The sequence below is a fragment of the Camelus dromedarius genome, chromosome 2 (genome assembly GCF_036321535.1).
Source record: "Camelus dromedarius isolate mCamDro1 chromosome 2, mCamDro1.pat, whole genome shotgun sequence".
NCBI lineage: Eukaryota > Metazoa > Chordata > Mammalia > Artiodactyla > Camelidae > Camelus > Camelus dromedarius.
The window spans coordinates 3,762,341-3,790,028 of record NC_087437.1 but is presented as its reverse complement, the minus strand read 5'-3'; the positions used below and the strand labels follow the sequence as shown (position 1 = coordinate 3,790,028).

The window sequence follows — 27,688 nt, the reverse complement described above, 5'->3', positions numbered from 1 at the left end:
TTTTGTTTGTTAGAATTTACTGTCAGGTTGGAATTTCTGTAAATTTTAGTGTTTGAATCTTTAAGGGCTTGTGGATGTATCACTTGGATGTGGTGTAGTTTCCTTTGCAGGCGTCTAACTTACACAATTTTAATTATAGGAATGCTATTATTTTTTAAAGTAATATGGCTAGCTTAGAAAATTAGTAGAAGTAAGTTAGGTACTTTGAATCCAGACTGCCTGGGTACAAGTCCCACCTTTCTTTCTTACTAACTGTGTGCTCTTTATTGTCCTCTGAGCCTTATCTGTAAAAGGGGGTTAATAATCTTAGGAGATTTAAGCTATCAATAGATGATACCTATTTTTAATTGTATTTCATCAATATCCTAGTCTTTTCAGAAAGATTTACTGTAGGATTTTTCTTATCTTGATAATAAGTATGTTAATGTGAAAAGCTGTAAGACTCCTTCAGTTAGTTTTCAACTTGTAGGGCTAGTTTGCTAGACAAATAAATTCTTTTTAGTAAAGAAACTTTCTAATGCCTTCTAACCTGCAGGTTCTTTTTCAAAAAAGACTTGTGTTTAACTTTTCTGAAGGGTTTTGCCTGTTAATGAGCCAGAATTTACCAGTTTTAACTTTATTAAATGAGTTTTTTTTAAGTAGAAAAATAGAGTTGTTAAAGAAGAACCTTGTATCTGTCTTGTTTTCATGGAATATTTTATATGCATATCTGTGTTCTCATATTTACCAGATTTCTACATTACCTAAAATTTCAAAAGGTTTACTCTGGATTTACAAATTACAGTGATTTGATTTACACTAGGCAGGGTGACTTAATATTTTGCTTTCTTGATTCTGTTTCATAGCTAGAGTACCTGAGTCATGGGTTGCTGTGAGAATGAAATGAAACAGTGCCTGTAACGCAGTTAAGCTAGCACAGCAGTAATTGACAGTAAATACCAAGTGTTAGTCACAGAGCGCTGGGCGACTCTTCCCCCCTGCAGAGAACACTGGACTTGTTGATCTGCAGACACATGTCTGGGACGTGGTCATCTGTCAGGAGGGGTTCTCAGCATCGTGGGGCAGCTCCTTTAGGGGAAGTAAAATGATCACGGGCCTTGCTCACAGGCTGTGGTGGTAACAGCTCACCTTTGCGGGTTTTATAGTTTACTTTAATACACGTTCTTAGTTAATCTTTAGCACGGATTTTGGTACAAGGTACCATTGTAGACAAAGAACCTCCAGGGCTTAAAAACATGCAGGCCACATGCCAGTCGAGCTGGATTCAAACCCGGGTACCCTGACTCAGTCATATGCGTGGTTTGTCAGCCCTGAACCGTGTTGCAGTTGTGGTTTTATTCTGCTCTTGCAGTGACTTTCAATCCTCTGTGCGTTAGAGTCACTTGGGGAGCACTTTAAACGTGCTGAAGGCTGGGCCCTGTGCCCAGAGATGCTAATTTAGTTGCTCTGGTGTGAACCTGGGCATTTGTTAGAAGTTTTTCACAAGATTCTGATGCAAGCAGAGCTGCACCCCTACTAAAGCAAGTAGGAGTGGTGCCTTCTAACATCACAGTTACCATGCCTGGGGGCTGGGGCTCTCTGTTAGGATGCATGCTTTGCAAAGTTGCTTTGCAGTTTTGACAGCAGTTGGCACCATTTCATCAGAGGAAGACATTCTGGCAACAGAGCTCTAAAGTTTAAGGAGTAGGATGTCCCACTGGAAGATCTGGGGTGGCTTGATGCTTGGTCACGTAAGGGCTGCCTGATTGAGTTGCTGCTGTGGTTTTGTTTCTTTGGATGCTTTTCCCTCTGCTAGGTAGGGATCAGAAAAACCAATGCTGGGAAGATCTTCTGCTTCTCCTGTGGGGAGGATCTTACTGTATGCTCTTAACCCCCAGGGGGTTGTTCTGTGGTACGTGGGTCAACCGCACAATTGTTGTCTACACCAGTTTACTTAGAATAGGAACGCTGAGGGATGTTTGAATTTCGTAGCTTAGGTATTCTACCCAATGTGTAGCCTAAATCTTTAGCTTAAAAATCATTTTCCATTTATTCTAACCCCAGTGGAAATTCAGAACAGCTTTATTTATTAAATTAATATACTAAAAAGACATGTGAACTATAAGGAATTGGTAAATTGTTAGTTTTAAGTATTAATATTTAACTTTCTTTTTTTCCTGAAAAGGAGCTGTTAAGAGATGGTGGCTTGTAACAAACTTTTTTTTTGTCAATTGAAGACATATAAAAATAAACCAAATGTAGATTCTTGTTGAATTTCCTAATCATGCTCTGATAGTTTACTTTTTTAAGCTTCTGCTGTGATAGAACCCAACTGTTGTTCATACAAAACTGTTGAATTGCTGTTTGTTTTCCCTTTCAGTTTAAAAACCCCCTTATTATGCTGCTTCTGGCGTCTGCAGTCATCAGTGTTTTAATGCATCAGTTTGATGATGCCGTCAGTATCACTGTGGTAAGAAAATGTATATGTATTTTTAAACTGTTAGTTAATCATATAAATTAGGATTGACTTTCATTTTAGAAAATGAATTGAGAAATGCCTGAATGTTTCTTCTGGTTTTTTGGCTAAAATCCAAATTCTGGTTTTAGTTGCAGTGATCTCAAGTAACGTTCAAGGGTCTGTGATTGGCATGCCTGAGAGTTATTTACCAATCTGATAATTTCACAGATATGAAATATTTTATAATAATTTTCCATTTAATATTCAGTTTATCTTAATTTACAGTTGAGAATATCTTTTCACTACTTGTGAACTGAAGTCTGAAGTACTTGAAATTAAAAATATTACTTAACAATGCACACTACATTTACTATGTAAGACTTTATTCCTTCCAGCTAGGTTATTCTGGCTTTCAATAAAGATTCCTCATCTTTTTTTCTTTTTTCTTGCCCCCCATTTCATTGTAGTATAAAAATTTGTAGCAAGTACAAGCATTGATTAGAGCAAGTTTGTTATGCTTAAGAACACAGCAGAAATGAATACAGAGCTGTGGTTCTCGAGCTCTTGCTTGTGGACACCAGCAGTCTCTGAGACCCTTTCAGGGAGCATGTGAGAATCACAGATATTTTCATCATGCTAAAACGTTATTTGTATTTTTGATAACAGACATTTGCATCAATGGCGTAAAAGTGATGGAGGCTTGAATCAAAATAATGGCACCAAACTGCCTAGTAGTCGTTGTTTTCTTCCGTTGTTTTTCTTAGCAGTGTTTTTGATAAAACAGGAAAAATTAATTTCATTAAATCTTGATCCTTAAGTACCTTCCTTTTTAATGTTCTGGGGATTAAATGGGAAGTACGCATCAAGGACTCTTGTCTTTTGAAATGTGGTGGTTGTCTCAAGGAGCGGCCATGTGGCGAGCTGAACTAGCCTTTTACTTGAAAGAATGACTGATAGACAAACTGTGGTTATTAAAGCCTGGATAACTGGCACATTTTTGTTTGAAAGTGAATGAAATGAGCCTGTCACTACAAGAAAAACAACTGACAGAATTTGTTGCTGATGGTAAAATTCAAGCTTTAAAATGATTAGAATTTTGCCAAAGGTTAATGCATTATTTTATACTGAATAACTTCCCAGTATTTAAGACTTTATTCTAATGAGATCAGCAGTGATTTCAGTGAATCTGTTTTTTTTAATTATCAGGAAATGTATCAACATTTGAAAGATTCGAATAACCAAGTGAAGCAGTCTTTTCTGAATAACCAGAGTGCATGATGATACAAAGTATTCAGTGATAAAAGATCCATTCAAAATGCAGAAGAGATCAATAAATTTTGATATAATGGATTATGAAAAGTTCATTGATATAGTTTTAGATTCTACATTGTGAATTACTTTTAAAGTAGCTAACAGTTGTCTAATTTTGGTGTAGAAGCTGTGAATGATATCCACAGTCATCTGAAAAGGCTTTTTAAAATACTCTTCCCTTTTCCAGTAATATCTGTATGAGGCTGAGTGTTCTTTGTATACTTTAGCCTAATCAACATATTGCAGTAGATGTGAATGCAGAAGCAGATATGAGAATCCAGCTTTTTATTAAAGCAGACATTAAAGATGGAAAAATGAAAACCCTGCCACTATTCTCAAAATTTTTTTGCATGGGAAAAAATTTTTCCTAAAAAACGTATGCGCTACATCTAATGGGCTTATTATTTATTTAGATGAATTAATAAGTAGAAGTTAAATTGAACAATTGAGAAAGTACTTTGTATGGTAAATATCAGTGACTATAACCCACATAAGCAAAAGCTGGTCCTCAGTTTGCACGTAAAGAGGCCCTGAGATCAGAACACTTGAGGAGCTGTTCTCAGGGAGGCAGGCGCCTCCGCGGTCGATGTCTCCCCCACGTGCTGCGAGGCAGTGTTGTGATTCCTTCTCCAGCCGATCTTGGTGCTGAGTGTCTGGTGTCTTGGGGCTGAAGAGAGAAATAACGTGGTTAGTAGTTGTTTCAGAGGCTGCAGTGTCTGATTTAAAAGGTGGTTTCTCTGTCCTGTTTAGGCAATACTCATCGTCGTCACGGTTGCCTTTGTTCAGGTAAGTAGCCTATTTTGCCAACATAAAAGTGATATTTTAGTTCATTGCTTAAAAAATTAAGGTGGCTTATGTTGAAATGTTTGGGAGGATGGTTATAGTGGTCAGAACAATTTATTCTTTGTTTTTGAAATAATTTCAGAAATAACAACTCTCCAGGGAAGTTTGTGGGACTACCTTGACTTTGGTTTGGGTAGTGGCATGAAGGAAATCTAGCTTTTTATTTGATGGTGTTAAAGATAGCTGAAGCAGATGAACACAAAAAGTACAGTGATAGAAATAAAATCCAGCAATAGGTTTTTAAATTTTTTCCAGTTAAAAAATTGGGCCAGGGTTCAAATGCCTCACTCCTCCAGGGAAGGGGTGTTATGATCTGGATCAAACTCCCTATTCTGCATAGACGTTGAAACAGTAAATAACATATATGAAAATACATTAAAATTAATGTGAATAATGTAGAGATAATATGTGGATTCTGTTGACAAGTATAGGCATAAATAAAAACATAGGCTTTGTGTCATGTTTAAATATATGATAACTTATGCAGATGTTAGGGAAATGTTGGCTGGTCCCATTTTATTAGCTAAAAGTTTTAAAACATGATTAATAAGACTAGAAAGATTGTTCTAAAAACAAAAAAGACTAGAAGCATTATTCTAGTTTATGAGGAAAATGTAATATGTCATATGATCCTGGAGTTCATGTTGTTTTGAATCTTAAGACTATATTTGATGTGACCATGGTTATTTTCTATGATGTATTCCTTGGGTGTTTCCTGTCATTATCCAGGCCTCCTATAGTAATCTCTAACTTAGTAAGATACTTGTTTTATAGTAACCCAGTTAGAATCAGATTATCTGCAGCAAGTTTGTGAGTTCCATTAGTATACCATCAGGGATCCTGTTTCTAGGGAACCCTCTTGTTTAGAGCAGATAGAAGTTGCCTTAGGGCTGGTGGAGGGGTGAGTTTAGCAGAAGTCATTCCAGGCGGGCATCATTCAACATAGCTGTTCATTTGGTCATGTGGGTGGTACAGCCCACTGGACCAGTAACTGGAGCCTCTCACATCTTTAATGATGCTACAGATGTATGCAGTGGCTTTCTTCAGGGTCCCTCCAGTATTGTCCCTGTGTATAGACCTTAGTAGCTTGTTCTTTTGGTAAATAGCCCTACCCTCAAAAAATTATACAAAGTTGCTATTTTAACATACTCAGTGGAATTTTCCCAAAGACAGTGTGTTGTATAATATACCTTAAATGCAGTGACTGAAACCATCTGGCACATATCTTTATAATAGGTTCATTTGAAGGAAAACTTAAGAATCAAAACATTTATGAAATGCCCAGTTTCAGATTGGTAGGTCTGGCTTCTTATGCAGATGTGAGCCTTTTCCCCAGATACGTTTATGAAACCAACAAAATATTCTATAAACAGCAATTAAAAACACTCTCTAAAAGGATCCTATTTGCTGTCAGTTGAACATACCATAATGACTGGTCAAAAAACTCTCTCAAAAATCTATCAGAAAGTCTTAATTCTTCATCATTATTTATATTTGTGTTTTTACCTGTGTTTTAGGCGGAGAGTGCTTTTCATATTCTTTTACGATTTACGTCTGTCTTTCCCCCTCTTCCTGAGCTCCATGCCTCATCCCATTGTACACCCTTGCAGCCTTAAAAATAGCTAATTGTTCTATTTAGTCACATATTGATGCCACCTTACAATGAATTTAAGATTTAACTTTTAGGTGTTTATTTGAGATGGCTGTGAAGTTTTTGATGGTGTATTGAAGGATCATTTTGATGTAGAGGTATCTTTGTAGTTATAGGGAGTAAGGGCTAAGAAGTCTGAAGAGGGAGGTTCAGCCTTCCTCTCCCTCTTCAGTTTGGGCAGATACTGTCATTTAGTACTAGGATCTAGGATTGGTGAGTGTTTCCTAGCTTTTTACAGAATTTGGGGGGAAAACTTCCAAATTCCTTAATACACTTGGTGTGGTTGGGGGAGGGGTGTCTTATAATTTTTTTTTTAAATTGAAATATACTTGGCATACACTGTTGTTAGTTCTGGGCACACTACACAGTGATTTGATCCTAGCATGAGTTAGGAAATGGTCACTGTGATAAGTCTAGTGACCACCCATCCCCATACAAAGTTATTACAATATTATTGACCATATTCCTTGGCTGTGTATTGCACTGGAGGTCTTGTGATTTTTATATTTACAGATTTACATTATTCTCACATTTGTTCCTCTTGCCTAAGTAAAGACTGATTTAGTTCTAAGTTATTCTTATACAGCTTTGCATTTTCTATTGAAAAAGTTTGTGGTGGGTGTGAAATTTTGGTTAGTACTAGCACTGCGGTCATTTCAAGACACTCCGCGACTTTCACTCCCACTGCTCTCCCTGATCCTTCTCCCCTTTAACCTTAGATCCAAAGATGGGTTGCTTAGTGCAGACATGAGACAGAAGTAGCAGTGATGTTGAGTGCAGCAAGACTACCACGAACATGTGGACCAAATAGTACAGTGAGGCGGAGGGTGTCTCTGGCCCTCAGCCATGATTGTATAGATGGAGGAAGGCTGGAGCGTCAGAGTCAGGGCTCCTGAGCCTCTCCCCCTTTGGGTAATTCAGAGTCCTGGGGAAGGTGTCTGTAAAGTTGGGCCTTGATACCTCACTCCTTGTTGATTGCATGTTCTTTCCCGGAAAACTTAGTCCTTAAACCTGTACAGTTACCAGGGGCTCAAATCCTCAGAGCAAATGTTTGCAGTTAATTGTCTTTGACTTCTTTGGTCGTTAAACACTAAAAGTAAAACTGTCTTAGTTATGAGGCTCAATAGTCTTAACTTTTAATGACTGAAAATTACATACTCTTTGGACATACTAATCACTTTTCTTCATTTTCTTGTAAATAACTTGACCATAGGCTTGCACGTTGAATGTTAAAGTATAAAATTGGGAATACTTAATTATTAAAATTGGTGACTATAATTTAATATTATTTAAGAAGGGACAAGCTTTTATATGTAGGAATATAAGTGCAAGTAAAGGAAAAGATAAAAATCGGGGGAAATTTTAAAATAATGATTGAGGTCAATTTTTAATTAAGTCTAACATGGCAACATGGCAAATGTTCTTAATGGACATACTTGTGTTTCTTTATAAATGTTTTTCTTAATATTCTTTTCTTTTTAATAGGAGTACCGTTCAGAAAAATCTCTTGAAGAACTGAGTAAACTTATGCCACCAGAATGCCATTGGTATGATCTTTGTTTTTGATGCGGATTTCTGCTCTTGAAAGTAGAAATTGGATGTGACTAGTACAATGTACATTGTGGCCCCAGATTTGTCTCAACATAAACTGTTAATTTGATGTGAAAAATTCACGCTGTATTCAGTGTAGCAAGCTGTACTGTTAACACTTTAACATTAGTTCTAATTTTGAGATTCTTGAGATGTGGATTTATTCAACAGACTTCTTGTGTGCAACTGTGATTCAGAAGGCTTTTATAGTTTTCACATTTTACATTTGAACATTTTCCCAGTGCCTTTTTTTTTTAATCATTTGAGCATCTTAATCACCAGGAGCATAAATATAAATCTTTTCTTGTTTTTTTGTATTTAACTTATCTCCCTATAAGTAGTGATAATACAGTATATTTTCCCTCAGGCAAGCCCACTGGAAGGAATTTTTTAAAATAAGTGGCACGACTTTCTTTTTTCAGCTGTGGTTGTTTGTTTCACGTTATAGTGTGCGTGAAGGAAAATTGGAACACACCCTTGCGCGAGACTTGGTTCCAGGTGATACAGTTTGCCTTTCTGTTGGGGACAGAGTTCCTGCTGACTTACGTCTGTTTGAGGTGAGTTTGGCCGCTGTAACAGAATAACACAGAAATGCATTTGTCACCGTCCTGGAGGCTGGGATGTCCAGGGCACCCACAGGGTCACATCCTGGTGGGAACCCTCTTCCAGGTTCACAGCTGGTGTCTTCTCTCTGCACCCTCATGTGGTAGAGGGCTGGAGGACCCCGTGGGGCTGTTTTATGAGAACACTCACCATTCATGAGGGCTCCCCCGTCATGACCTGAGCGCTCCTGAAAGGTCCAACTGCTAATACCATCCCCTTGGGGGTAAGGATCTCAGCACGTGGATTTGGAGTGGCATAGACATTCAGACCATAGCTTTTGGTGATGTTTGTCAGAAGTGAAAGAACTTGGATGTAGATTATAGGACGGGCATTAATTGTTCTACGGATTAACATATAGTTAATTTGAACATTTGGTTTTCTAGTTTAAAAAGTGACATACATAAACATGTTTTTTTTTAACCTTAAAATATATTTGTCTTTCCCATGAAGTCTTTTGAGGTGTTGGTTTAGTGAATGAGCAGATATTTATGGAGATGAGTGTTAGGCTTTGTGGGAGACGCAGAGATGATGTGGCAGAGTTCTTGCCCTCAGGGAATGGGCTGTTGGTGGACAGAGATCACTCACCGCAAATACAAAGGGTGGAGTATGAAAATTCGGAGAAGGGCGTGATTACTTGAGGGAGTCAGAGAATGTCTCAGACAACATTGCTTGGTGGGGACAGTCGAAGGGCAGTCCTGGACGGAGACAGAGCAACAGCCGCACCTAGATCACTGTCAGTGCTCTCGTGTGCTGTGCTGAGCTCGGGTGTGTTAAAGGTAGCAAGTGTGGTGGACCCAGAATCGGGGGGCCTTGCATATGAAGCTCCACTTCAGACTTTGTTGATTAGAATTTAGCCTTGAAGTTCACGTGCAGCTAGCAAGTGATGTGACCTGTAATCTTGCCACAATGCACAGAATACATCGAAGGGATGGAAGACAGAGTTAGGCACCCAGTGTAAGAAGCCCTCCCAGCGCATTAGCAGGCTGGTCACCTCCTGTGGGAATTGATAGGCTGTCACTAACACTTGTGGACCTTCTAGTCTGTGAGCAGTTTGTGCGTCCCAAACCTGAGTGTTCTCATGGTGAGGTTATGGAAAGCCTGGAAAACATTTTGAATTATAATAAGAACAAACTTCATTTAATCTTAAATAAAGGCTTTTCTTCCAAGTACTTAAAATTTATCCTTAGAAAGTTATCAGATTGCTTTAATCGTTGAATAGAAATAATTGATAATACAGCAGGTACTGGGAATGTTACTAATTTTACTTTATTACCTTCTTTATCGCCTTAGAAGTTCTTTTTACATCTTTTTTACTCATTTCTTCTCCCTTCTTCCTGTCCTGAATATTTAGTTTACAACAAGCCCTTGGGATTCTTCTTCCCTAGAGATGAGGCAGGCCTGTCACCTGATACACATCATCTTCCCCTCCCCCAAAGAAACCAAGTTTGAGTTCATGAAGTTTTTGTCATCATTTATTCTGGAGTGCTTCACTTCTCATTCAGAAGCAGACCTTGTCAGTGGGATAGAAGAGGATGTTTCCCACTGTTTGAACAACTTGAGCAGTTTGATGACATGGAAACTTCAAAACACCATTTAGCTTGGTAGAGTATTTGGGGGTTTTCATTTAAACAAGAGTTAACTGATCTGAGAATTAATTACCTCAGTTCACATGCAGGTAGGAAAATACCTTGTGAGAGTATGGATTAGTGCATGTTCTGTCCATTTAGCACATGTATATTGAAGACTTGCTGTGAGTTCAGTAAGAGGGATTTTTTTGACCTTTTAAAGCTTGATGCTATAAAAATTAGAAGCATTTGCTTCATGAAGTGATTTCTTAGTTGTTATTGTTTCGCACTACTTGTTAACTGTTCAGACACTTCATCAGCATGTTCAGTTTGACAGTGCTGTGCTTAGGTGGATCTTGTTCTTGTGAATCCATTTTACTTACAAAGTTGAACATCTTTGATTTTTCTCTATCACTTTTCTGCCCTACTTGTTCCACCTGCTACCTTGTACCACAAGCAGGTTTTTGCAGCAACTTTGACAGTAGATTGAGGCAACTTTCCTAAAAGATTTGAGCCTTTCATGCTGCTTCTAGATTTAAATGTACTGACTGAAGGCATAATAAAGCTGATAAGATCAATTTTTCTTGACACAGAGGTTAATTAGCTTTTGGAATTCAGTTGACGGAGTGTTGTCTGCTGAATTTGGCTGTGGTGAATGATGGTGCAAGACTGGCTGGTCATTTGGTGTTCCTGCATGAAACAGACTCTTCATTCGGGTATAGACGAAACAGAAAACGCCTCAGTTAGCCTATTACTAATTCCTCACAGATACAGCACGGCTTCTGCAGAATAGTTCTCATCCTGTGGACTTGGCCCAAGGCCAGGGTTGCCACTTTAGCACTGTCATGTTGCAACCCTAGGGTTTCCATAATAATTTCAGTGGCTCAGATTTTGGCTGTAAATCTTGCCTGGGCCTTTAGTGGCGCCTTGTCAGCATGATCAGTGACCTGACTGCTACACAACTTTTATCTGGTATTTTCTCACTGTCAGAAATACCTTAAGTCAATTCAGGCTGCTATAATAAAACACCACAGAATGGGCGGCTTAAACAACAGACATTTATTTCTTACGATTTTAGGGGCTGGGAAGTCCACAGTCAAAGTCCGGCAGAATTCAGGTTTTAGTTAGTACTGTCTTCGTGGCTTGCAGGCTTCTTGCTACATCTTCACATAGTAGAGAGTGATCCCTCGTTCTTCCTCTTAGAAAGGCACTAATCCCTTAAGAGAGCCCTCCCCCCCCAACCTTATCTATCCCTAATTACCTCCTGAGGCCCCATCTCGAATTATCAACATGTCACATTGGAGATCAGGGCTTCAGCATGAATTTTAGGGAGACACAATTCAGTCCATAGCAGGCTGAGACTGTTATTTGTAAAAGACCTTTTAAAGAAGATCAATGTTGATAACTTAAGGAATTCTGTGTTTTGTTTTCTTGCCTGAGTCAGTTTTCCATAGCCAAGGAATGAACCAGTATGTATTGACAATAACCATACTAGATTAGGAACCTTAGAATTACTGGTGGAGCCGGGACAGTAAAACTTAGAGGAATTAAGCTGTGGGCATGCTTTCCAGTTTTTTCCTAAAAGTTTTTATTTTAGTTTTTAATAGTATTTGGGAAGAGGCACTTGCCAATTAATTGGTGGTAGCCAGTGGATTGCTTGGACAACAGCTTCAGATGAAGCAGTCTTACAGGCTGTGTATACTTGCATAATAGTGCATTTTGCCTTTTTGGAAACATATTTTCCAGAAAGTTCCAGGTAAAGTCTATATCAACATTTGAACAAAGATTTCTTTGTAAGAGAAAACAATGAAAGAGTCAGGAAAAGAGGATTACTTTTTTCTGTTGAAAATCTTTTACCTCTTTCAGCTAGAATTTTCTACCTAAGCCCTAAGCATTGCCTGAAATGTAGCAAGATTTTCTGTCATTTGGAGTTCTGAATTAGTTCTGTTGACACTTTTTTTTGTGTGGCTCATGTGCTTAGTGTTAACCCATGCCATTCTCTAAAATTGTCTTCAAGATCTGTACCAGGGTACAATTGCCATCTGTTTTTTTCTTTCCAAGTCCAACTTTTGATTTGATGATTTTCTAAATGTATCACATTTCTTTTAGAGAACAACCACTGATGTGGTTGAGAACCAGGAAGCCATTTTTAGGATACTAGATTATCAGACCTTTTAAATCTGGGCAACAAGATTGTTTCTACTAGGAGTCAAGGTCTTACTGGGGCCAAGCTAACCCTTTTTACTTCAGGAATCCATGTACTTGTTACAGGATAGTAGTTTGGCTCAGTGAGTAGTTTTTGTGTCTTTAGGGTTATTCCTTCCTGTCCTTAGTTCCCAGGGCAAGTACAAACCGAAGATAGTGAGTGTGACTGAACAGGCTCAGATCTACTTTGGCTGCCTACCAACTGAAGGAGTCAGAGGTCGTCTCTGAGGGATGCTCATGTAGCCATTATTTCCCTTTTTGTAAGACACACTTCCTTGCACGCTCTTGTTAGTCACCATCAACAGGCAGCTTCCTCGGTGTTGGGTAACTCTGTGGTGGAGGTGTCTTTTCTGTGTCGGAGCATTCTGACTTCCTGAGCTACAAAATATATTTTCCATTTACTCAGTTAAAAACTTGATCATCTGACAAAACTCAGAGTCTGATTTGGTTTGCCGCACTTTTTCAAAATAGATTTTTTTCAAACATTTGCTTGCATATAGGCGTGTGGTGATGTTTTAAATGATAATGAAGCTAATTCAGTCAAAATGTAATCCCTCTCTTTGGAAATCAGTCTGTGTTATGAAGTCATCTTATCCATTTAGTAAATATTTGAGTACTGTGTGTAAAGTAGTGTACCAGGCTTTAAGGCTAGGAAGTAGAAAATAGTTTTGTGTCCTTTCTGCTGGGAGACACCAACTTGCAGAGTAATTCAAAGAATAAAATGTGTCTTCTTATGAAATGAATTGACCATTAGGCAAGCCACATACTATTTTCAGGCCTTAGTTTTCTTAGTGTCACGTAGAGTTGCCCCAGGGCAGTGTGTCCTAACTTTTAATATGCATAGGAGTCACCTGGGTTCTGTTTTGGCAGGTCAGGTTGGGCTGAGATTCTGCATTCCTAACTAGCTCTTAGTGTATGCCAGAAGTACTGGTACATCCACATATAAAAGTCTTTTTTGAAAACAGCTTTATTGAGATGTAATTCACATTCCAAGCAGTTTACCCATTTAAAATGTACCATTCGGTGGTTTTCAGAGTTGGGCAACCATTACCACAGTCTGACTGTAGAGTGTTCTCATCACTCCCCAAAGAAGCCCCTTACCTTCTAGCATTCACTCTGTTCCTTGCCTGCCCAGAGCCTGGCAGCCACGAATCTGCTTGTTCTGTCCTGTGCATGTGCCTCTTCGGGACATTTCATATAAATACAGTTATACTCTGTAGTCTTGTATGTCTGGTCTCTTTCAGTTAACAGGGTTTTCAAGGTTCATCCATGGTGTGGCGCGGATCAGCTCTTGTTACTTTTTATGTCAAGCGATATTCTGTTGTATGACTATCCTCCACAAGTGTGAATCCATTTACCTTTAAAGAATTACTGGTAGAGAAAGACTTTCTTAATGCCATTTTACCATTTGTTTTCTATATGTGTTATATTTGTTATGTTTCTGAATTCCTTCACTCTCCCTTTTTTTGTGTTTGATGCATTTTTAAGTATACTTTGGTTAACTCCTCATTTCCTTTTTTCTATGTTTTTCACTTGTTTTCTTAGTGCTTATGATGGGGATTACAGGTGAGGAAACATTCTAAATTTGTAACAATGTGGTTTGAATTGATGCCACCTTCAAAAGCATACAGAAACTTTGCTCCTATGCACTTACTTTTTCACCACCTTCATGTTGTTGTCACAAAATACATCTTATATACATTGTGTGCCTATTAACATAGACTTGTTAAGTGTTTTCTATATTTTTCTTTTAATTTAAAATAGAGACGTTACAAACAAAAAACAGTAATGCTGGCATTTATATTTACCTATGGTTACTTTTATTGGAAATTAATTAATTAACTTACTTACATACACAGTATTCTTTGTTGTAAATTCCAGACATCTAATTGAATTTCAGGGAATACTTTCATTGATTATTTTTTTAATTGAAGTAAAATTGGTAGATGATATTATATGTTTCAGGTTTGCATCATTAGAATTTGACATCTGTATACACTGCAAAATGATCATCACTGAATTCTGGTTACCATCTGTCACCATACAGTTGACCCTTTTCACCCATCCCTAAACCCCCATTCTCTCTGATAACCACCTGTCTGTTCTCTGTATCTAGGAGTTCTTTGCTTTGTTTTTTCTTTTACTCCACATATGAATGAAATCATATGCTATTTGTCTTTTTCTGATCTATTTCACTTAATACTCTCAAAGACCATCCGTATTGTCACAAATAGCACAATTTCAATCTTTTTTATGGCTGAGTGCTGTTCCATTGTGTGTGTGTGTGTGTGTGTGTGTGTGTGTAACACATCATCTTTATTTATCCATCATTGGACACTTAAGTTGTCTCCATATCTTGGCTTTGTGAATGATGATTCAGTGAACACATATGGGTGCATATATCTTTTCATACTTGTGTTTTTGTATTCTTTGGATAAATAACCAGAAATGGAATAGCAGGGTCATATGTTAATTCTGTTAATTTCTTGAGGAACCTTCATACAGTTTTCCATAGTGCCTGCACCAGTTTACATGCCCACCAAACTGGGGTTCCCTTTTCCTCACATGCTTGCCAATGCTTGTTATTGATTGTCTTTTTGATAATAGCTATTCTTACAGGTGTAAGGTGGTATCTCATTGAGGTTTTGATTTGCCTTTCCCTAACGATTAGTGATGTTAATTTTTTCATGTTCCTATTGGCCATCAGTATATTTTCTTTAGGAAAAATTTTTTTTAAGAAGGTCCTATTAGGATCTTCTGTCCTTTTTTGTTTTTTTTGTTTTTTTTTAATTGGGCTGATTGTTTTGTTTTGTGTTTTTTTTTTTTTGTTTTGTTTTTTTACTTAAATTCCTTATTTCTTCATATGGCTTTGAGTTACTTTCTACTCTCCTTTCACTTCAGATGGAAGGACTCTCTCAGTATTTCTTATGGGACATTTCTACTGGTGATGAATTCTCTTAGCTTTTGTTTAAATGAGATTGACTTAATTTCTCCTTCATTTTTTCCAAAAGATAGTTTTGCTGGATATAGAATTCTCTTTGCCTTTTCCCCCCAGCACTTCAAATATGTCATTCTACTGGTCCTAGCATGCATGGTTTCTGATAAGAAATGGGTGCTTATCTTAATGAGAATCCATTGTACGTGATGAGTTGCTTTGTTTTTGCTGTTTTCAAGATTGTCTTTGTCTTTTAGCAGTTTGATTATAATGTCTTTCAGTGTAGGTGTATATGAGTTTATTCTAGTTGGAGTGTAATGACCTCCTTTGATGTATAGATTCATGTCTTTCATTAGACTTGGAATGTTTTCATCCATTATTTCCTCAAATATTCTTTCTGCTCATTTCTAGGCTTTTGGGGGGGCTCCCATAATGCTTATGTTGCTATGCTTGATGGTGTTGCATGGGTACCTTAGGCTTTGCTTATTTTCTTTTTCCCTCTACCCTTCAGACTGGTTAATTTCAGTTGTCCTGTCTTTAGGTTTTCTCCCGCCTTGTTCATAGCTGCTTTTGAATCCCTTTAGTGAACTTTTAATTTCCATTATTGTACTTTTCAGTATCAAAATTTCTATTTACTTTTTATAATTTCTTTCTCTGTATTGATATTCTCTTTTTATTCATTATTTGCTTTCATGATCTTTAGTTCTTCATGTTCTCGTTTAGTTTATTGAGCATATTTAAGATAGTTGACTTGAAGTCTTTCTAGTAAGTCCACTGTCACCTTCCTCAGGGTATTATTTTTACAAAGACTGTATTTCTTGTTGTCATTGGAGTTTTTCTGTTCCATTAGCCACAGAGTCAGTCTTACTCATCTTGAGCCAAAAAGAAAGAAAGAAAAAAGACACTCTTCTGGTCTTTTCAGCTTGTCTGTGATCTGGGGCTCTTCTTCAACACTGAGCGAGGCTGCCTACAACTCTGCCTGCACCATCTGCTGGTGCCACACCCACTGATCTGCAAGCCTAGGGCCCTCTCAGTTCTTTTCTAAGCATGTGTCTGGTTCTGGGCATGCATTTTACACTCTGCCTCCCCTGGTGTACGTTGTGGCCCATCTGAGCCTTTATGCCCTCAAGAAATTTCTACCTCATTCTCTGCCTTTTCAGCTTTTTGGCTGTGTCTGCTGCTTGCCCTGTCCTCTTTCCTTTGCCTGCTAATATATGTCTTTAGTCTCTTGGCAGATGCCTGGAAAGCCACTCTAGCTGGGATCAGGTTGTGAAACAAAGGTCAGCCTCTGCACCAGTCCTTTAGGGACCTGCCAGACAGGTCAAAACACACAGCTACAGTATTAAGAACAGGGTCCGTATTAGCCTCCTGACTGCCAGTAAGCTGCACCAGGAACGTGGGCTTCCATCCCCACAGCTGTCGCTGCTTCTCTGGGGAATAGGGGCGGGGAAGAGCAGACGGCAAATAAAAATGCCACAGTGCTTCCTTACTGAAATTTAGCCACCTTTCCTTCATTAAGCACTTCCCTAGCTGCTTTACGTTTTTAATTCCAGAGTTCATTCTGTCAGCTTTTGCCAGCTTATGATTGTCTTTGTGGAGGGACCAACTGTTTGAGTGCCCTCCTCCACTGTTTTCTGAGATGCTAGTCCTGAGTTGTGAGTTTTATATTGAGGTCCGTGTATTTTTTGGCAGGTAAATTCGGTAAGTTAATTTATTATATGTTGCTCCCTCTCTTATTGTGAATTATCACTGAAATGTTGCCTTTAAGGTTTCTCAATTATTAAACATATACACACTTGTAAAAAAGAGCAGTTTACAGACACCTTTGGAAATAGAGATTTTAAATTAGCTGTCAAGAAATTGAGTAGAATGTTAGAGAAGTTGTACGGTACATGGCATTTAGAAACATTCATATTCATGAGACACTGATGTGATCACTCGTGTTTGACTTTGCAAGAGATGTGTTTTTCTTTAATAGCATTATCATAGAGCTGAGAAAACCATCTCATACGTAGAGTGACGAGTGTTAGTTCTCTTAGACTGTGTAAGCTTGGGGTCTGCTTAGTGTTTTATTGTCTGACTTTTATAGTTGAAAAGCATTGTGAGCTGAGGAAAGCTATTCATTTTAACATACTGAAGAGAAGAACTTTTTCCCCTCTCATTAAGTCAGTAGAATTTAAAAGGACAATATGGGCGAGTTAGAAGTAAGACCTAATTTGTTTTTACGATTCTCATCTTGAGTTGGTAGGAAAGGACTGTTGGAAAACTAGATCCCCTTTTGAAATTTGGTTCCTTTTAGTAATGTTAGTGAAATATCCTAGAAATCATTGTTAACTGAATACTGGCCTTTAAATTATTGGCATCGTCATCAAGTTGAATCTGTACTCTTAAGTCAGAAAGTATACAAGCATTTACCATGGGATAGAATTCAGTTTATGTAGTCTTGTCAGTAATTTATAACACTTGGTTGGTTGGGCTTTGATTGTTAATAAGCTGGAGCTCTTGAAGAATTTTTAATTACATTTCCCTTCATTTGAATAATAGTAAGAGGAATCTTAGTTTTTGAGAGTAGAAGAAAGAAATTTTGTTATGATCAGGCAGCTGAAGATGAATATTTTGAAAGATTCATTTCTGGGAAAAGAAATCTAGTTCTGATTTGCTTATAATTCTAGACTAGAGGCGATTAATCTAGCAGCATACAGTATGCCAAGACGTTCTTTAGTTTTAAGGACTCGTTTGTAGCTACCAATTGTATCCTATTAACTGTAATTTTTTTAAGCAGTCACTTTTTGTTTTCAGGAAACCTTTGTGACTTTGGCACTTACCTTCTTTCTGCCTGATATTTATAGGAAAAATCCTGTGAATTTTTTCAACCGTTTTAATTCTGTAGGTGTTGAATATTCAGATTGTGGATTATGTATACATTTTGATTCCTATTTATATTTTGCATTTTGAACTGTGTTGTGTCTTACGCCTCTATCATGGTACCTGAGGAAGAATGAGAAAGTGAACCATAGTCAGTTTCCCTATTAACAGCTCTTCTGAAGGTTTTATGTTTAAACTTGGCAGAAAGGCATGGAGCTGGCTGATTCTATGACTTCATTTTATCCTGCCTTTCTCTCTCCCATAGATGTGGTGAATAAATGACTCTAATATCGTGTCAGATGAATTATACTGTGATTTTGTTAAACTGTAATAAATTAGGCTTGCCTGTTTTATTAAATACCATCCTTAATAATGACTTCTCTTCTCTCTCAAAATTGCAAAAACTTGCAGTCATCATTAAGAGAAACCAGAAACTTAAGAGAATATTCTTGTTCAACAGTTGAGATCTATGCTACATTGTATAATTTAGACAGATTTCATTGATGATATATTCTTAATTGTTTTACAAATTTATACTTATATAGGAAAAAAAAGGTCCCAAACACCCCGTTTTCTTCCACATTAGTTTATATACTAAGACAGGACTGATTGCTATTGTGCAAAAAATTATGTACCTCTCTTCTGTAGTAAAACCTGATTTGAACAAAAATTCTCACTCTCTTAAGTGATTATTGTGCTGCTAAGGCTGACACTGAAGAACTAGGTTGCTGACAGAGCCATAAAGCCGTGCTTTTCCCCTTTTTAAAAAGTCAGATATTTTTATATTCCTTGTTCCTGTAGACAACCACCTAATGTTAGTATTTATCCATGTTAAAGATTTTCGTTTAAAGTAAAAAGTCTTTAATGGGAAAACATAAATTTCACCTTTCTCACAGATAGGAGTTCTGTAGACATGTACAAGTTTTTGTTTGCTTTTAAATGTTAGCAGGTCTTTTTTTCTAATTAAGAGCTCAGAAAATTACAATTTTTTCTAATTAAGAGCTCAGAAAATTACAATTACAATTACAAATTTCTGATTTTTGTAACAGGCTTTAAAAAGGAGCTTGCTAAATCAAATAAACTTTTTGTTGAATTCTGTAATTCAGAAAAATAGAAGTTAATTTGTCAACGTTTGGGTTTCATCTCCGTAGCTTACTATCTGTATGATGTTGGGTGAGTTGCTTGGCCTTTCAATGTGTCTGTAAAATAAGGATAATAGTACTAGTACTTGCCTCCCTGGAGTTGTTAGTAGATGACTTAGTGTAAGCATGTAGCACAGGGCCTAGCAGATAGTGAGCAATAAAATGTCAACTTACTGTTTTCAGTATTAGTATCTAATTTTCCCCCTTACTTTGGCAATACATGTGTTAGTGTGAAAAATTATACAGTCTTACGAGTAATTTGGGAAGTCAAATAAATATGTTCTTTTAATTTAAAAAAAATCTATTGCCCTTGTGTTTTTTAATCTGTAGTTGTGTTGAAATAACGAGCCCATATTTACCTGGCTTGTCCTTGCACACGTATTTATATAAATGGGAGGCCTTTTAAAGACTGAAGGACTGGTGATCTGTGTTTTAAGGAATATTTTTTATAAACCTGTTTTAGTACTAAAATCCATCATGTTCGCATGGTACTACACTTCCAGAAAATGCTAACATATTTTGGTCTCTCTGGAGTTGGATGATATAATTTATTTTTATTCTGAACATTTGTAAACTTAATGATCTGATGTTGTAAACTTTTGATTGTATTTGCAACGTCATACGTCTGCCTAGCACAGGAACACACCAGGTGTGCTCCTGCCTCCATGGCCTTTGTCTTTCTGCTCCCTTTGCCTGGAATCCTTTCACCCTGATGATGGGCCAGCCTTGGGGCCATCACATCAGTCATGGCCCTGCCAAAGGGTCATCAGCTCTTGAGAGGTGTTCTCTCTCTGTCTAAAATGTCACTCTCCATTCTTACTCGGGTTTTCCCCCACTGTCAGGCGTTACATTATATACTCCTGTTTATTTTTTCAGATCACTTTCCCTTTAGAATAATAGCTGAGGGCAGGAAGTTTATTTTGTTTACTGCTGACTCCCACTGTGTGTGGTAGAGTACAGGACTTGGCATAATATAAGCATTCACAAATATTTTTTAAGTGAATGAATTGATGGTGTTGATCAGTTCATAATAGTTTTATTATGTAGATGGGGAGAAAATCCATGAACTCAGTTTTTAATAATTATTTTCCATGAGATTTTTAAGGCATTTATGCTTATAAGAAAATGAACCATTCTAAAAAGATGAGATGCATTCCTTTCCCCGCCAAAACAATTAAAAATAGGATTTAAATTTAGGATACCTTTTAGATAGTATGAACTGTCAGTCAAGAGGCCCAGTTCAGAACTCCAGCCTGCTTTATACTAGCAGTGAGACTGCACAGTCGTTTAACTGCTGCTTCATTTTCCCAGCTTGTTTCCTTCATAGGATCTAACCCAGTGCCTGGTGCACAGTTAAGGTCGTTAGTAGATGCTGGTGGGGTGAGTGAGCCCACATACCTGTGAAAGGAGAGGAATCATGAACTAGGTTCTAGTTTCCCTAGTGATCCTTGAACAAGTGATTCTGGAGTAAAACGGATCAGGGACGTTGGGGAAACACTGCTGATTCTCAGACTTGCGTGTGCGTCACAATTACCTGGAGGGCTTGCAAGTGCGGTTTGTTAGGTTCACCTTCCCCACCTCCGTATTTGAGGCAGGCCAGTGAGTTCCTAACGAGCTGTGAGGTGGTAGAGGGCTGGTGGACATCCCGTGCTGAGCAGAGTCACACTGGTGCATTGAAGGTTTTGAGAGGCACTGAGTAGGGCAGGCTGCTTACCTCTTGACATGGTGTTTCTTGAGCTCGCCGGGCCACAGTGCTCCTCCCCCGTGTGTGTGTGTCTGTCAGTGGTATCTGTCACAGCATACACAACACCTGTCAACATCCTTGGACCTGCTCTCTGGGCCATACTTGGAAACAGCCAGGTCACATCTGCAGTGTTTTCCACATATAAAATGACAATTGTTTCTTTCATGCTTGGGTAGGTGAATTCTTCATCGCATTAGGAGTGAATCCCTCAGTATTGAACCCCGTTGCAGAGTTGATCTGCATAGAAACATTTGTATTCATTTTTGATTCTTGCTAACACACATTTGGAATAAGTGTAGGGATGTATAGCAAGAAAAGTTTTATGAACATTGAGCCCAAAATGTTGAAGTAATTTATTTCTCAGTATCTTTTATACCTTTTATTCATATTTCTCTTTCTGTTATGGTTGGTTTAAACCTGCCAAACACATTTTCAAGACAAGAGGTATGGCAAAATTAGTAAATGATACTTCATCATGAGAGTTGAATTTTCTCTAGATTAAGTCTCAGCTAGTGTCTCCTTTTCCCTGGTTGATTTTTAAATTTAGGCTAATCTTGTCTCATGGGTCTCCTTTGTGTGTCAGATTTTGTTGACTTAGCTTCATTTTTAAAGGTGGCTGCACTTATTCCGGTCCACTGTCTTAAAGCAAAGGTGTGATAAGAGATGTACGTAGTTAATAGAAGGGAGGATATTTGTGGGAGAAGTGATGGTTACAGACTCTAGACGTTGAGTGTAGCACAGAGTCCTTGAGCTTGACCCTGATGGAGTGCTTTGTGTTCCCCAAGGCGGTGGATCTTTCCATCGATGAGTCTAGCCTGACGGGGGAGACGACGCCTTGTTCTAAGGTGACAGCTCCTCAGCCGGCTGCAGCCAATGGAGATCTTGCTTCAAGAAGTAACATTGCCTTCATGGGGACACTGGTCAGATGTGGAAAAGCAAAGGTAATTTTCTTTTCTTGTTTTGAAAATATAGCAGTTCCTCTGTTTTCAGACATTTCTCAGTTCTTTTCTTTTTTTTTTTTTTTTTTGCTAATTTTATGTGCATCTTTTAAAAATATATGACAAAGAAATAACAGAGTTGAACCTAATGCTTGGGAGCTATTTGTGAGCCTAAGGAGGAGCTGTGTCTCTGAGGTGTGACACATCCATAGTTCTGCCGTTTTCCAGGTGATGGTCCCTGTAAAGGCATACTCCTCAGTGCTTGTTCTTTTTTTAAGACAGAAACAGTGACTTGTGTATACATTCATTACTGGCTAAATAAAATTTTGATTTAATTTATATGGTGCTGGCTATAATATTCTGACTACATACCATTCACCTACTGATAGATTTCAAATATTTTATTTCCTGGGTCCTAATATTCCACAAATATAAAAGGCATCATTCACAGGGGAAAGGAAAACTGCATTAAATTGAGTATAAGACAGATTCAAATTTCAGAAATATTATTAATACAGGTTAAAAATGGGCCTCAGATGTGAGTAGTTTAATGAGATGTTTGTTTTCAAGGTTTGTGTCATAGATGCCAATGATCTATAGTAACATCAGAGGTAAGTTTGCTGAGGGAACCTTGGACACGCATGTCAGTCCTCCTGACTGTGGACTCGGCTGTGGAGAAGGGGAATTAAGGGGCTTTGTTTTTTTGATTGAAAGAAGTGATTCCATCTGAATGTAAATGTGTTTTCCTGCTTTTCCCTTTAGGGAATTGTCATTGGAACAGGAGAAAATTCTGAATTTGGGGAGGTTTTTAAAATGATGCAAGCAGAAGAGGTGAGTACTTAGTTTGTTAATAATGTATTAATTTCAGATCTGAAACGCATGCTCCATTGTAAGCAGAGGAAAAGAGAATGTTGGTGGATTATTTTATGTACTATTGAAAGAAATATTTTATTCAGAATATCACTCAGTTGTCTGTCCCTAAAAACATAATTGGAGAGCCTGTAATTGGAAGGGCTTGAATTGACGTCAGTATTCTAAAACATTTTGATATTGTTTATAAGAGGAAAAGGTTTATAGCCAATTATTTATAGGGCTTATTCTTTTTAGAAATTAGCTTTATCATACTGATTTGAAAGATTACCAAATAGTATATTTGTACTTTAGAACGTATCTTTTACCAAAAGTCCCAAATTTACATAATTCCAAGCATCTGGAGAAAAAGATCGCAAAGTGAGGTAACTTAGAAGACGTCCTTGTTTAAGGATATTGAAGATTAGTTCTCCCATTTAAAATGCTTCCTTATATATAAACAGAAGTTGCTCTCTCCCGATGTCATACACTTTGCCATACCTCAAGTCCTGACATCAGGACAAATCAAGTCATCTGGATTTCTCTGCAGCTTGCCGAGGCCCCAGTGTGTGATGCAGTGTGTAAACCAGTCCCGGCCTGGCCAGAGACGGGGGTTAGCAGTCAGGGAGCCCACACCATAGCAGACCTGGGCCACGAGCGTGTCTGTGGCTACAGGAGGGGAGCTGGGCTAAGTGGGGGCAGCTGATGGGCATGAAGTCTTGGAACAGCTCCTGGAGGAGTCCTGGAGTCCTGGAGAAGGGATCTCTCCTCAGACAGAGCTGTAGAGAACATGGTCCTCTTCAAGTGAATGGGCTCTTAAAAGTCTAGCCTCCCAGGCTCCTCAGTGAAGGAGCTACTATTGACCTCAAGGGATGTGTGTGTCCTGGGTGTGTTAGCACCAGCACGTGTATGTCAGGCACTTAGCACAGTCCCTGGCACCTAGTAGAGCTCACTAAGTTTAGGCAATTCTGGTGATACTCTTCTCCAATTTGTCAAGGCACCAAAAACCCCTCTGCAGAAGAGCATGGACCTCTTAGGAAAGCAGCTTTCCTTTTACTCCTTTGGTATAATAGGTAAGAGCAGAGTGGTATGTACCTCTCATGTGCTTACTCAGCTTTCCTTTCTTGAGTGGGAATGGGGGTTAGATGCATGCATTCATTCATTCATTCATTCAGTTACCACTGCTTTTGTTAAATTATAAAACTGACCCAGCCGTTGTCCTTTTCTACGTCGATAAAGTAGAACTCGGTGTGGTTCCTGTAATCAAAGAGCGTTCCTGTGAGATTAGTGTTTGTCTTTCTAGTCTGCAGCAGAGCGTGGTAGTGGCGTCTCATGACTACTTTTCTTTTTTTCACATGTCCTATCACAGACATCATGTCATGCTCACCTGAAACAAAGGTTCTGTAGCATTTCGTTGTGTGGATATGTGTGCGTGCATACATAAATAAAAACTCTATCTTCTAGACATTTATGTGGGATTTTTAAGTTTATAAAAATTATGTAAGTGACTCTTCAGTGCAGGTATCTTATTATAAACACCTCTTGTTTCCTTAGGATGAATTCCTGAAAGTGAAATTACTGGGTCAAAGAGTATCTATGTGATACTCTAAATACTCTAAAAATTTTGGCATGTTTTTAAAGGCTTTTGTTTCCTATTGCCAAATAATACCCTTCATCAACGAGGTAAAATCGTCCCTCTTCCAGTGCTCTTGCCAGCTTTTTTTGTCATTATCTTAACAGGTGAATAAAAGACTTGTCATTCTTTTACTTTAAAAGTCATTGTTAGAGGCACTGACACTTCGTCATATGTGTGTTAGTCCTTCTTAACTTTGTTTTGCAACCTACCAGTCTGTTCCTTTTGTCCCTTCTTCTTTTGTGGCTTCAGTCTTAGGTTGGTCACAGCTCTTTGTATAACCAGGGTATCAGTCCTTTTGTTGTGGTTTTCTCCTGGTTTTTAAATTACTTTTGAGAGCTACGTAATAAACTTGGTAGGGAGGAGGGTGATGTGTGTAATAAAACATTCTCTTCCCTCGGGATTCTGATCACATCCTCCTATTGATAAAATCTACAGTTAGGTTTCTGTCTTTGTTCTATTCGTAAAGGCTCTCCCAACCCCAATTTGGGAAGATGTTTTTATTTAAACATTACTGCTTTAGTTTTTTATTTTTGACACTTAATTTTACTATTTTATTTAGAATTTATTTTAGTACAAGGCTTAAGATAGAGTTAATTAGCTTTTTACTCAAAAGTTAATTATCCCAGTATCACCAGTTCTATGGTCTATTCTTTATTTACTGAGTTGAAATGACATCTTTATCATAAATTAAACACTTCCAGCAATTTGGGGATCTTTCCTCTTTTTCTTTAATTCTTTGTGATATTATTTTAATTTTCCTTACCAGCTTTTAAAATTATAATGCAATTTTAAATCAATATTTCTGTTGTTAAGTTTAGTGAAATAATTCCTAAAGTATTAATCCTGTCGATCCATTTCTTGTTATTATAAAGTAGATAGAGACTGTGAAGGAATTTTGTCCCCTTTAAGTGGTGTGCATTCTCATGCTCTCTTCATTTGATTATTGCTATTTGTGTTTTAGAATGTATAGTGAATTTGATAAATTGAAGGGCATTTAGCCAATTAAATCTTTCCAGTTTGTATTAACACTGTACCATGAAACCATCTCAAATTTACTGATAAAAAATTTTCAACTTTATGATTAGCTGGTTTTAATACAATGCATTGGGCATAATTTTTCTTGTTAAGATAGTATATGAAATAAATCAAGGATCAGCAGACTTTTTGGTAAAGCACCAGAGAGTAAATATGTTAGCCTTTGTCCGCACAGTCCCTATTGGAAATACTCAATCTGCCAGCAGCCATAGACAGTGTATGGACACATGGGTGTGGCAGGGCTCTGGCAGACTGTTCACAGAAATGCGTTGGAGGCCCAGGGGACTCGTTTGCTTGGCCCTGGTGTAACTCATGGGACATAATTTCTTTTCTCAGAATAGTGTTTGGGATGGGGACTAAGAGGGTCACACTGGGTCATTATTTTGTAGTTGTAGAAAGATGAGCAGAAAACTTGATCTGAATATCCATATTGATCTGGAATACAGTCTTGAAGGTGCTTTGTTTTCTGAAACACTGATGCTTCTGAGTTTTTCCTCAGGAAACCCGTGGTGCATCTCTTGGCCTCTTCTTTTCAAAGATAAAGATTAAAGCCAAGAGTATAGAGTCAGTTGTCTGGTTTTGTTAACTGGTTTTTAGCACTTAGATGCCATGTAAGTAGTGATTTTTTTAAAGTTAATTGCAGTTTTAGTTGTCTAGGACAGCAATGCCATCCTGTGAGCCAAGTCTTAAGTACTCCTTCGTTCGCCGAACAGATGTAACATGGAAATGCCTGGACATTGAGTTAGGAGAAGTTAAGTTCCAGGGTGTATTTTTGCAAACCTGATAGTTAATAGAAGACCTATATGTCTGGGCCACCTCCTTTTTTTTTTTTTTACCCATTGTATAAGAGTACTGGTAATCATTTCTTATACTGGGAACTCAGATTTTATTACTTTAAGGGATGGGTGGCAGCAGTGGCAACAAGAGGTAAAACTACATGTGTGTGCATGGATGCAAACACAGCTTTAACCTTAAGCAATATTAGCTTTAATCTCCTCTGCTTAATGGGCTTTTGTAAAATCTTATAATCGTGACCTGATACACTTTTCCCTTTTTATCAGGGGCTCTTGCTCCCCTCAGCTTGTTGTGTGCTCCCTTTCGTGCCTGGATGATTTTATATAAAAGGGAGAAACAACTGTGTGGTTCTGTTACAGGTATCATCATGTTGGTTGGCTGGTTACTAGGAAAAGATATCCTGGAAATGTTTACTATCAGTGTAAGGTAAGTTCTTGTGGTTTGTTCGTAAATTGAAGTCTCTTTTGCCTCTCTTATTTCTTTGATAGGCGTAGCTTATGTTCCTTTATGGGGGAGTATATTCTCTCCTTAAGTAGTTCAGAATTTGTGTATTGAAATGAACGCTAGGAAAATGAAAACCTTCACATATACACTGGAGGAAACTCCCCCCCCCCCCCCACTGCATGTCTGGTGTAATCAACCCAGTATCACCCTTATATATGTATAAATAGACAATTTAAGATTGCCAGACTGAAAACTATGAGCATGAAAGAGAAAGACCACAATACAGAAATTGATCAGTCCATCTCAGAGGAAAACCAAAAATTCAAGAATAGAAGAAGGACTGAAAATAAAGCAAAATGTTTATTTTTCAGAGATTTGTGAAGAAACTGCATTCATGATAGACATTGCTGTAGAAAAGGATCACATAATGAAATTTTTTTTTTTTAGAAATTAAGACTATGATTGCTGAAATTAAAAATTCAATTTAAGGGCTGTAATATAAAGCGAAGTGGTGTCCCAAAAAATAGAGTAAAAAGTAAGAGAATGAGATAAAAGTGACAAAGAGAATAATTCAAATAAATGCTGTATCTAAGTAATAGGAGTTTTAAAAAGAGCTAAGAAGAAATTATATAAGAAATGATACATGAATTCTTTGCCAGTCTGAAGTGAGATGTGAATCTTTGCAGTTTGAAAGGATTCTCCAAATGTTAAGCAAGATGAGAAAACTCCAGCTTAGATTCATCATTGTGAAACTAAAGACAAGAAGCCTGGTCATCTACAAAGGAAGGATAATTAGACTGGTATCATACTTATCATTAGCAACTGTAGTTCCCACCACAGGGTTTTTTAGGCTCTGCTAAAGATTTCTACTCACACGACTGACACAGGTCAGAGCTGGTACCTGTGTGCTGAACACCACAGGGCAACTTCAGGCATCCTTCAGGCATCCCTCTTCTGGGAGAGTTCTCGCAGCAGTCCAGCTTACAAACAAGTAGGTGAGATGACTTTGTAAGGACAGGAGCTGTCTTGGGTCAGAATGCCTCATAGTCCACAGGAGCCAACCTCTCTGGAAATGTATACTTTCCAGGGTGCCTGCAAGA

General features: G+C 37.9%; 1 protein-coding gene across 4 annotated transcripts in view; it reads left to right on the top strand.

The window, feature by feature from the left end:
* Positions 1–27,688, top strand: part of ATP2C1 (ATPase secretory pathway Ca2+ transporting 1) — a 123,869-nt gene that overhangs the window by 54,638 nt on the left and 41,543 nt on the right. For all 4 annotated transcript variants that reach the window (XR_004141048.2, XM_010979691.3, XM_031465624.2 and 1 more), the window contains 8 exons: positions 2,360–2,449; positions 4,499–4,534; positions 7,728–7,789; positions 8,281–8,389; positions 21,677–21,832; positions 22,592–22,660; positions 23,676–23,751; positions 26,504–26,570. Coding sequence is in view for 3 of the 4 variants with exons in the window: in XM_010979691.3 (XP_010977993.2) it covers positions 2,360–2,449; positions 4,499–4,534; positions 7,728–7,789; positions 8,281–8,389; positions 21,677–21,832; positions 22,592–22,660; positions 23,676–23,751; positions 26,504–26,570 (665 nt within the window). In the remaining variant the exon portion in view is untranslated. The remainder of the gene's footprint in view (positions 1–2,359; positions 2,450–4,498; positions 4,535–7,727; positions 7,790–8,280; positions 8,390–21,676; positions 21,833–22,591; positions 22,661–23,675; positions 23,752–26,503; positions 26,571–27,688) is intronic.